The sequence below is a fragment of the Callionymus lyra genome, chromosome 16 (genome assembly GCF_982586985.1).
Source record: "Callionymus lyra chromosome 16, fCalLyr1.hap1.1, whole genome shotgun sequence".
NCBI lineage: Eukaryota > Metazoa > Chordata > Actinopteri > Syngnathiformes > Callionymidae > Callionymus > Callionymus lyra.
Window position 1 is genome coordinate 1,012,161 of NC_141833.1, and position 12,139 is coordinate 1,024,299.

At 37.5% G+C, this 12,139-nt stretch overlaps 2 protein-coding genes across 2 annotated transcripts; one reads left to right on the plus strand and one right to left on the minus strand.

The window, feature by feature from the left end:
• Positions 1–220: 220 nt before the first annotated feature.
• psmb11a (proteasome 20S subunit beta 11a) lies at positions 221–1,110 on the minus strand. Its single transcript, XM_087811724.1, has 3 exons — positions 1,085–1,110; positions 607–974; positions 221–522 (listed from the first exon to the last, which is right to left on the minus strand). The coding sequence occupies exons 1-3, from the start codon at positions 1,108–1,110 to the stop codon at positions 221–223; spliced, it is 696 nt and encodes a 231-aa protein (XP_087667850.1).
• A 794-nt stretch (positions 1,111–1,904) lies between these two features.
• Positions 1,905–8,878, plus strand: prmt5 (protein arginine methyltransferase 5). Its single transcript, XM_087811577.1, has 16 exons — positions 1,905–2,035; positions 2,298–2,416; positions 2,823–2,908; positions 3,014–3,148; positions 4,371–4,483; positions 4,605–4,654; positions 4,734–4,897; positions 5,487–5,648; positions 5,725–5,802; positions 6,218–6,276; positions 6,399–6,521; positions 6,912–7,087; positions 7,194–7,397; positions 7,460–7,570; positions 8,156–8,220; positions 8,293–8,878. The coding sequence occupies exons 1-16, from the start codon at positions 1,938–1,940 to the stop codon at positions 8,440–8,442; spliced, it is 1,893 nt and encodes a 630-aa protein (XP_087667703.1). The 5' UTR covers positions 1,905–1,937; the 3' UTR covers positions 8,443–8,878.
• The last annotated feature ends 3,261 nt before the right edge of the window (positions 8,879–12,139 follow it).

Below are 12,139 nucleotides of genomic sequence, written 5' to 3' on the forward strand. Positions count from 1 at the left end.
GATCTTCATCAGATAACAAAATAAAGACTATGATGTACAGAATATATAAATATTTGTATTACATAATACATTTATTGCATTTATTTTACATTCCCAAACAATAAGATGGAGACATTGATTTTAATGTATAGGTATCACAAAAATGCATTTATTTAATCACATTGGTATGGATGAATAAGCAGGCCTATTTTAAGCAACTTTGTAATTCAGAAGCTTACTATTACTCCTTGTTATTTGCCCCTTTTTCTTGGTAGTACTTCTCTTTTAGGTCCTCTCTTTGTTGCTGACTCCATCCCTCAGCTGTAACGTGAAAAATATCCACATTATTTCCCGAATATGCATCCCTGTGAGTAGCTCCAAAGACTGCCTGTCTGGCCACGGAGATTGCTTCATCTTCATTCATCCTCCAATTCATTTCCTCATCAAGTATCCCGTAAGCATAAGGAGAGCCAGAGCCAACGGAGAAGACACTCCCATGAAGTCGGGCGCCATCACTGCACACGTAAATAAGGCTCGGCCCGCTTTGAAGAGGAGTGGATTTATTTTTTTCTCTAGCATCTCCTGCAGCAGCAGTCAAGACACTTCCACTTAATGTGTCAGTAGTAGCCTTGTCCCATCCACACAGTATAAGGGCCACACACACATCTGTTCCTTTAAAGGGATGGAGCATAAAAGACAGGAGCTTAGCAGTTCCACGTATTGATAGACGGCGGTTGTGCCGTAACTGATAAAGTCGGATTTCTCTTTTCAATATTCTTTCCCAAAGCATGCAATCGGCTCCACTTCCAGATGAGGTTACAACCAAATGGGAATGGATCGGAGTTATTTTAGAAACAGAGGGGCAGGCCACGAGTCCCCCAGCACTGGCACGAGTGTCGGCAGCAGCTATCACCCCTCCTTGGTAGATGAATCCAAGAGTCGTGGTTCCATGAGTCAGAGGAAATGGTCTTTTGATCGGCTTGTGCAGCAGGTTGCTATGAAAAGTCGAATGACTCGGAAGAGATAGGTTCAGCGGAATATTTTGATTTAATCTGAATGTCCTCCATTCCAGATTGCAATCATCAGTCAACCACTTGTGGTTTACCAGAGTGTTCTTAAACTGACAAACATCCTCCAAAGCCATGAAGATATAACAAAAATCTTGAGATATGTATCCTTTAAGAAGAAAAGTCCGATGTAGTCTAGAGCGTTCCCACACCCCTGATGCTGTCTTGTGATACAAGCTAGTGAAGGACACACACACCTTTATAGCCACTTCAAATGACAGCTTGAAGCTCATTTGTCAAAAGTGTTGGGAGTCAGATATGACTGTAATTCCATCCTGCACATAATAAAAGAGAAAATGAGATGCTGCTGATATGTTCACATATATAATGATGCACTGATAGGTGTAGCTAAAAAAAATTCGTTTTATTTTGTTACCACAACTATTTTTTATGTTTTGAAAAGGGTAAGTAAGTAAGTAAGTAATTTTTATTTATATAATAATAATAATAATAATCTCTATTTATATAGCGCCTTTCTAGCGCTTTTCCAGACCAGGGTCACAAAGCGCTTAAACAATCAAAACAATATTCAATAAAGTATATACTTTAAAGGTCAAGATAAAACTGATAACACAACAGGAGTTCCAGAAAATCAAGGAAAACTGTATTCAACTAAACAATTTTTAAGAATGCTACAAGACAGTGCAATAATTTCCGGGAGATACACAATAACACTTGAAATGGTTGGGGGTTGACATTTTTCTGAATCATTTTTTTATTTTATTTTATTTTAAATAACCTTAGTCCGAGTGTAAACCATCACCAGTGAGTTTGATGCCATTTTAGAGCCACAGAGGTCTCCAGGCGGAGCCAAGATGGCGCGTGTTGCCGCGTCAGATCTGACGTCACGGTCAAGTCGATTCCAATCGGACGCTCAGTGAGAGTCTAGTCATGGCGTCCGGCAGCACGTCAACCAGGGTGTCCTGCGGGAGAGACTTGAACTGTGTGCCGGAGGTGACTGACTCGCTGGCAGCGGTCGCGAAGCGTGGGTAGGGGAAAGCTTTCGATTTATCTGAAGAGTGGAAAAGTCTGATCTTAATGTTAGCCTGTTGTTAGCCATGTTGCTGCTAAGCTAGCCGGCAATGTATCAACACGTGCAGAGCCACACCGAGAATGCGGCTCGGATAGTTAAACTGTAGCATGTTTACAACCAACGTGTCTGCACTTTAGTACAAATATATCATTTAATTTTGCGATCGTTCAATAAACTTGTATGGGGAACTGGTTTTAAAATGCATCTCGTCTGTCCAGGTTCGACTTTCTTTGCATGCCCCTGTTCCACCCGAGGTTCAGGAGAGAGTTTGAGTTGGAGCCCGCTAAATCCAGACCTGGTGCCCAGACCAGATCCGACCTGCTGCTCTGCGGAAGAGGTGACTTTAGCAACTAGATTTGCTCAAACAAATGACCTCGTTCAACACCTATTTTTTTTTTCATTGCTTTCCCCTTTTAATCCGTATTGCACTTCTACTGTCAAATAATGACAAGAGGTAACACTTTGAATTGGATAAGGATGTATCATCACTAAGTTACTAACAATGTCGTAAAAAAAATCATTGGTATACTACATGGATTAAGTTGCATTTTAATGGTTACAAATTAAATTCTTGGCACACTTCAGTATTCAGCTGATGAACTCTGAGTCGGTGTTTTATAAGGACATATTTCTAGTTAATCCGGTAAAGTTACACACTCCCTAAATGTATCACTCATTATTAAAGTTTGTTTGTTGTCAAGCGTGTCAATCACGTCACCTATTGTGTCTTTCTGATTTTTTAGATTGGAACACTCTTATTGTTGGGAAGCTCTCTGCATGGATCAATGCAGACTCTGAGATAGAGACTGATCGTAGAAATTCTGAGGCTGTAAGTCAAATATGAAAATTGCATCTGGCTCCTAAGCATATTTATCATGCTGTTGTTTAACGCTCCTTTACATGCCTTGATTCCTGTCTTTGTGTTCCACATCAGGCTCTGGCACAAGAACTCCACTTCTCAGCCTACCTGGGAGTGCCTGTGCTTATGATTCCAGTGAGGGGTCCTCACAATGCAAACTTGGCCCGTGTGTTACTGAACCACATCCAGTCTGGACACCACACTTCAAACGTAAGAGTGGTTTGTAAAGTTTCTAGAAAAAAGTACACCGAATAACAATCTGGGTTATAATGAGGAGATGGCAGCACAATTTACTCATTTTATGCTCACCCTCATGTTGACTAAGGTTTGAGATTATTTAAGTAAATTCCCTTTTAGAGTTCTAGGCAAAAATGTACATCCATTCAAAAAGGAACATATTACTCCCAAAATAATCCCAACCCTTAGTTCACCCAAAATTCAAACTTCACTCCTTTTCGACTCACCCTCATTTAAACTATAACTTTCAAGTTTGCTGAACAACTATTACTTAAATTACGAAAGTTTTACAGATTTTTGAAATGTCAGTCCATTCACTATGAATAAAGCAATATGCCTTGCGAATGCCCACTGAAGTCGGTTGCATAACAAGCGAAACAAAAGCATTTATAAAGTAACAATATTAACTAGAAGTAGGGCTGAGCGGTATGGCAACATATTCATATCACAGTATTTTTGTACATTTTTGCAACATATTTCATGGTATTTTTTCTATTTTTATGTGAGTGTTGTACACATTTTCACCTAAAAAGAATTACTGCAGGCTTTAAATAGCCCATTTTACTGTCATAAGGACTGTAGCATGTTTATGTCAAGACATGGGTAAAGCATTCAAAGTATGGTGCCAGTAATTAAGTTAAAGATGAGAATGACAATGGCTTCAGTCCAAATGGAACATTCTATTGAACATAGTTTGCATAATAAGTGAAGTTAACCATCATTATCTACGGTATTTACAGGAACCTTATCCTTGGCGAGGTGGAATGTGATGTCGTTATGTCGACACACTGCTTGCTTTTATTCTCATAAGCAGTCCCTTAACGAACACATCTTGAATGGATGTCTCCTACTTGCAGGTTGAGCTGTGGATGGGGAGGGTTCTTTAAAACTCCTGGTACTCTAAAACATGTTTTCGGCTAAGGCGGTGAAGCAAATTACTAGTGTGGCCACAGCCGGCTACCATTTTTTTTCCCCGTCCTTCACGTTCTGGATGTTGTCTGGGCTACTTACCCGTATGGCTGTATATGAAATATTAATATCATAGTGAAAATAAAGACCTGGTGTACAGCCCTAACTTGAAGGTAATGATACAATAAGCAATATTGGTAAAATGTGTCTACAGAGCATAGCTGTTCATATTGTTATACTTAATCTAAAACATCATGGGAACAAAGAAATTCTGGTTCCTTTTCAGTTTTGGATCCAAATCCCTCTCTTGGCTGCCGAGGACCTGCGGGAGGATCTGATTGAGGATGAGCCTACCGCTGACCCTGATGATGCAAATGTGGACGAGAAAACCTGGAGCTGGTACGTTTCATTTTGTTTCAGTTCTTGTGTACAACGCAGTGTGTTCTTTCAGCATGTTAAGCCGTTTCTATTCAATCCCTTTAAACATCCTATTCATGTTTACCTATATATTTTTGTTCAGGTGGCACTCTTTTCGGACCCTGTGTGACTACAACAAGAGGATCTGCCTCGGTAAGATTTAAACTATTAAGGAAATGGGCTGGTATAAATATCACTCGGCACTGAAAAACCCTGTTTTGATGCTTTGAAGCTATTGAAGTCGGCGCAGACCTGCCCTCGGACACTGTGATCGACAAGTGGCTCGGAGAGCCCATTAAAGCAGCCATACTTCCCACCAGCATCTTCCTCACCAATAAGAAGGGATTCCCAGTCCTGTCAAAAGCCCATCAAAGGATAATCTTTCGTCTGTTTAAGGTAAATGTATTTCTACTATATGTAGTTTAATTCTTGTCTTGACATTTTAAAGTGTGGGTAAAGTAGAAATAAAACCTTTAATTCACCATAATATTAATTGTATTCACCATTCTGAATAAATGGAGTTGTACATGTCTTAACAAAAACTCAATAGCCCTTTTTTTACTCTTTTCCACTGCATTCATTTCCTAACCAATATATACATGCCTGCAAATGTTTTGGTCGTATAATGTGGCACTCAGATGGGAGACAAAGTTTTGAGACTTTCACAGTGACGACTCAGAAGCGTTTATGACCGATGTTTGAAGTACAATTATGTTCGTACATAATTTTTTATTTTACATGCAGTCTTTAAAATGTTCGTACAGTATAAAAACTATATAGTTTGCCTTTGGCTGCCGGCACGAGGCTCTATAGTAATTTGAGAATCGCAGAGTAATACTACTGTCTTTGAAATTTACCATCATACAGCCCCCAATATGGAATTGAATGCAGAAAATGAATGAATGAATTAGAATTGAGACAGAACCCTCTATAAATGATCACCCCAGTATAATAAAACAATTTAAATTAAATGTTTTATTTCCAGCTGGAGGCACAGTTCATTTTTACAGGAACAAGTCGTCACACTGAGAAGGACTTCCAAACATACCTGCAGTACCTTGAATACCTCAACCAGAACCGACCGGCGCCTAACGCCTATGAGCTCTTTGCCAAAGGTTATGAGGATTATCTTCAGTCTCCACTCCAAGTATGAAATTATTTTGATAAGATTTTGTGAATCCCTTTTAAAACTATAATATTTACTTTTTCTTTGCCACACCCAGCCGCTCATGGATAACTTGGAGTCTCAAACATATGAAGTATTTGAGAAGGATCCTATTAAATATGCCCAGTATCAACAGGTAAGGACATGGTAACATGGTTGGCTTCGTAGATGTTCTATTGGCACATCTCCAAATAAAAAGATTATTTAATGGTTTGAGGATTGCTAATTTGATACATTGCTATGACAAGTGATATAACTTTACCAGCATATTTCTACGATAAGTTCCGTTTGTAATACATTTGTTTTTAATGATCGCTGAGTACAGACCATTATACCATATAATGTGTGGCTTATTCCTTACATCTGCTTCATCCATATTCCCAAAAGATGTACTATTTTGATTGAAGCCTTGCATTTAATTTACACGATACCCTCCCCATGAATGCATAAACTAGTATGACATGCTATGCTTTATACAAACCACTAGTACCAAACTAAATGAGTTCACCTTGCTTCATGAATCTTGTATGGATCTTTGTTTTTGTCCATAGGCTGTTTATAAATGTCTTCTGGACAGAGTACCTGAGGATCAGAAAGACACCAATACTCAGTGAGTGCCGTATTTCTTTAAAAAAAAAATAATTGAAATGTGATGATGAATAATTAATCTTACCTGTTTAGAAGAAGGCCATTTGGTATCTGTTTTTGTTTAACACTGTCTCATCGATGCAGGGTGCTGATGGTTCTGGGAGCAGGCAGGGGCCCCTTGGTTAACGCCTCTATACGTGCTGCTAAACAAGCAGACAGGAAGTTGAAGGTGTATGCTGTTGAGAAGAATCCAAATGCTGTCATTACGTGAGTCAAACAGTAAAAAATGTGCACAGGTATCCAGACTTGGTCTCTTTCTTAAATTATGTTTTGAATAAAATTATGTATTTTTAACTTGTTCTCATCGTTGCTTTAAACTTAAAGGATAACCTGCCTGTTTTCCGTGTTCTCTTTAGGGATTTGAACAAAAAAACTATTGTTTTACTAAGTGATGTGAAGGCTGGGAAATGACTACACTTTACCTAAATAAAGAATCATCCTAAATGTTGTGAAGGTGTTGCAACTGAGATAATACTACACTTTTCGATTAGATTTGTAACGTCCTGATTAATAATACGTTTGCAAAACTTGGCATTTTCAAGTCGTGGCTATATTTACACAACTTGTGTCTTAAAACCCAAATGTGTTTTTTTTCAGGCTTGAGAATTGGCGCTTTGAGGAGTGGGGTGATCAGGTTACTGTGGTGTCATGTGACATGCGGGACTGGGTTGCCCCTGAAAAGGCTGATATTATTGTAAGCGAGCTGCTTGGATCCTTCGGTGACAACGAACTTTCACCTGAGTGTTTAGATGGAGCGCAGCACTTCATGAAAGGTGAGATACTGAACCAATTTTATGCTTCATGAAATGCAAACGGTGTTACTGACATCCTCACTGACCTGTCATGCGTTATTGCTTCTTCAAATATTTTCTCTTTTAGATGATGGAGTGAGCATACCCTCTTCCTACACTTCCTTTCTGGCTCCCCTATCATCCTCCAAGCTCTACAATGAGGTTCGTGGGTGTCGGGAACGTGACAAAGATCCAGAGTGCCACTTCGAGACACCCTACGTTGTTCGCCTTCACAACTTCCATGAGTTGGCTGACCCTAAACCCTGCTTTACTTTCAAACACCCGACAACAGGTACATCATGTTCGGTTCTGATTTATAAGCATGTTGCTTAAATTCATTCTACCAACTTGTAGATATGAACAACAACAGGTACCAGTGCTTAAGATTTACAGTAGATTGCAACTCGGTGCTCCATGGCTTTGCTGGTTACTTCGAGACTACACTCTACAAAGATGTCATGCTCAGTAAGTCTGACTGCTTTTTCAATCACTGTATTTTTCATATTGTGTTTGCATCCCATACGTCTTGGATGTTTGTTTTTAAAGTTTGAGTTGGTAACACTAGTGGAGTCATGGGTGTTAATTTCAGTTAGTGAGTTTGTGTCCAGTGGAGTTTCACTATGATCTCACTTAAACCAGAACTGGAGGCGGTGATGGACAATATTCTCTGCATCACTGGTCAGGGTGAAGGTATAGAACATAGTTTTTACTATCAAAATTAACTCAAATGAATAGCATGACAAAATTATTTAGACACGGCAGTGATGATGTTGTTGACTTAGCATCATTAACATTGCAGTTTGCAGAAACAAGGTAAAATTACATTATCTCAAATTCAGTTTGACTGCTCAATTGGAGCTTGTATATTTTATTTTTACTTTGGATGTCTTCATTACTTCTTGTTGTGAGGTTTAGTGGGTTTTTTCTTCTTCTAAAATAATTTCCCAGACTGAAGCTTTCTCAAATTAATTTCAAATAACCTTTTAAAATAAACTGAACTAATCTCAAAATCTTTACCGTTTACATCTTGTGCCTTTTTGCATCTAACAGGCATAAAACCAGCCACTCATTCACCTGGAATGTTTTCCTGGTTTCCCATCTTCTTCCCTCTCAAAGTAAGACTTGAACATAACTTCCTGTCATTACTGTTGCAATTAATTTAACATGTTTGTCTTCCTCCTCCATAGCAACCTATTCCCATTGCACGGAATGATGTTACTGTGCGATTCTGGCGCTGCAACAATGGCAAGAAGGTTTGGTATGAGTGGGCAGTAACTGAGCCATCATGCTCTGCCATTCACAACCCGGCTGGGCGTTCCTACACCATTGGCCTATAAAGGTCACAAAGCAAATGGCTAAACAATACAGTAAATATTGTTGTGCCTGGTGTTCAGGCTTTTGATTTAAGGTCGGTGTGGACCCACAAAATCTTTTGGTGAGAACGTTCCTTGTTTGAGGCACTTTTTTTTGTATAGACAACGGTGTCTGTCTAAACAAAGTATTGTTTATTCAGAATTGGTCATATTTCTCATCAATTTTCACCTTTTTGTCTCCATTGCTCTGTCGGTAGTTGTAGAAAACATAATTCAAAGTCAAATAAGTCCACTGATTTTGTTTTGTTTTTTCTTAAATTAATGCATTCCCTTCCAATATTAATCTTCTCAGCTCTATCTTGAGATTTTGCCACCGTACATCTTTGAAAGTTGATTCATGTCTTTTCATGTTTTTTTCTATCTGTATGTTTGAACCGTGTTAATAAAACACTGAAATGTTGTCCTATTCTTTAATTTATATATAATTTTTTTTTTTTAAAGGAGGATACATTTTCCGAACTAAAGAGAAAATGTTAGCATCTAAACGTTGGAACACATTTTGATAATCATTAGTTCTAACTACTTTAGAGCCTGAATCCATTTCTGGAAAAAGATTTAAAAAATGAATTAAAAAAAAAACCTAAGGGTTAAAGGTAATGTACCCTGCATAAGTGCATTGCAGGGCAACAACTACCCGATGTAAAATAAACTAACCATGGGTAATGGAATTTAATCGGGTTGTCAGAAACAAAAGATCACATCTATTCCACACGATAATTAAAAAAAAAAATGCTCAGAATCTAATAATTACACATACAAACAACCCAGATATAACCCAGTTCACTATGTAAGAGAAAATGGATCTGGAGGTGGTATGTCTGTTTAATTCATTCCATTCAATTAGCAAAAAAAAGGAAAAGTTACTGTGAAAAACTTAAGAACTGCCTAAATTATACGAAAACTACATGGAAAGTGATAAATCAGCTGTTGCAGAAAAAATAAAATTTCAACAGTCCATTTGATACAGATAATGCAAAATTTAAGGATGTCTTAATATTTATTATAAACTAGCTGATACTATCCCTCATAATTGAAATCCATTAGACTTTATTCCAGGAAGTTTCACTTAATTTGCCCGTCCTGAAAGAAATAAGTGATCTAAATGATGAACTAAAAAGATCTTCGTAATATCTTCATATCTTGTCGGGTAGATGACACGGTGAATATTACAGTCACTTATTTTCTCTTTGTCCTTGGTAATACTCATTGTGCAAGAGGACCTAAATATTGTTCTTATTCCATTGTTTAAGGCGGTGATCCATGTTGCCTTGGTAATTATAGACTGATATGACTTGTTTTCCTAAATTATTGTAAGAAATATCTACAAAGGCTACTCTCACATTAAGATTTCAACTGAATGATTTATAAACACCAGTATGGGTTCCAGACAAATCCCTCCACTTACACGGCGCTGATTCACCTGATTGCCAAGATTACATTTGATCTAGATAAGTATGAATTCACTTGTATTTTTCCTGATCTTTCAAAAGCACTTGATACTTAACATTGTGTTTTAGTTGGAAAGTCGTTCAAATATGGTTTTCATGACACTACATACAAATCATTTTTTTAATGCCTTTGTCTGTACAGTGACTAGTGATCATCCGTCCCAAACTAACAATGATGTCTTGAATAGAAAATTGTTTCTTTTAAGGGTTTAAGCCACTTGTGGGACACCACTGGGTCCATTCTTGGACCATTACTATTTTTATTCTTATTAATGATTTCTTTAATGTCTCAAATATACTATCTCAAATAATATACGCAGATGACACAACCTTAGTTCTCTCTCATTCAAATGTCAACTCATTAACTTGCTGGTTTAACTGTGCACCACATGGTTTTGATTGAATACATTATCTTTCAATTAAGAAATTCCAACTTTATTATTATTAAATATTCCAAAACAATGTAAAACTTATTAAAAGGTTAATTCTGTTTCAACACTTCAAATCTTAAAAGATAATTTAACTGTCAGTACTAGGTTAGACTCGGGGGAGAGGACATCCCATAGTCCCGGTGGCTGGGCTGTTTGAGAAACCAGGTAATGCATGATTGGACATGGGATACAAGCTTAGGCTTATCCCCCTGTAGCTGGCCACCTCTAATGAGGGGGTCATGTGTTGAAAGGCTGAACACCCTATGAGTTAAATGTACACTACAGATGATGTGTCCCAAAATGAACAAACCCCGACTGCTCCCACAGCACTCTCCACATCAACCTCATTTGACTACTATCTATTGGCACAATGGACAGTTTATCATCACGTCTAATCTAATTGCAAGCTTTGTAGTGTACTGTCTAAGTAAATGGACATACTTGCTTTTCAGTACTATCATTTTTTATTGCTATTGAGAGTCACACACTTGTATTTTATATTTTATTTTATTTCGTTTTTCTCTTTATAATTGCGGTACCTTTACCTTTATTTATTTTAATTTGTCATGTTATCTTGTGCTTTTGTTGATTGAACTAAATAAAAGGTAAAAGGCTTCAGATATTTAATATGTTTTTAGTCTTCACTGGGGCAACTACCACACATCCTGGCCATGATTCATCTGCTGCATCCCATGTATTCCTGCCATGTTTACTGTTGGTTATAGAAAATCAACCTTTATTGCTGGGTTTTCTTTTCCTTTTCTCTAAAAGATGTCACTTTTTTCTTAAGTTGTTGTATATGTGGACTTTATCAACTACATCTTCTATGGCAAATTGTTATGTGGATCAAACAGCCAGACATGCATTGACCCACCAAGTAAGTAAGTAAGTAATTTATATTTGTAGAGCGCTTTTACAGACCAGGGTCACAAAGCGCTTAAACAACCAAAACAATACTCAATAAAATATATACTTAAAAGGTCAAGATAACACTGAGACAAAAACAGGAGTCTTAGAAAATCAAGGAAAATCCTGCATGAATACAAGTGACTTAAGCTGTTTCTTGAAGGAGTCAGTAGACTCCATCAAGCGCAAAGAGAGAGGAAGATTGTTTCAAAGCTTACATCAAATCAAACTAAACTTGGTTCAGGACCAGAGGAGAGAAATCCTTCCAGGCTGTTGCTCCTAAGCTTTAGAACGATCTTCCTCTCTCTCTGCGCTTGAAGGATTCCACTGACTCCTTCAAGACCAATCTCAAGACATTTTTATTTGTGCGGGCTTTACTATTTCTGAGACTCTCTGAGTTATGTTGATCTTTTAAGTATTTATTTTATTGTACTGTTTTCATTTTTAATAGCTTTGTGACCCTGGTCTAGAAAAGCGCTCTACATACTGTATTTAAATTACTTACTTACATGTCCTCTTCCATATATTTGTTTATAATTTTCATTTTTACCTTTTTTTTAAACAGATTTATATTTGTTTTATTTCTGTCTCTAGACTGTTGACAAAGTTCACAGCTCGATATGAACCTGATGTTGATATTCAAACAGGCTTGTGGCTTCTCAAAGTTTTGTTCTCCCCTTAGATTTTACACTGAAGAAATACTGTGTATTTTATACAGTTATAAAGTTCTTTCAAATCTTGGGAGCCTGGCCAATAGCTTATACTTTAAAACCACTTTACTTTTTGGTGTGTACTCTTATCGTGCAGGATTTTCCTTGATTTTCTGAGACTCCTGTGTTGTTCTCAGTGTTATCTTGATATTTTAAGTATATCTTT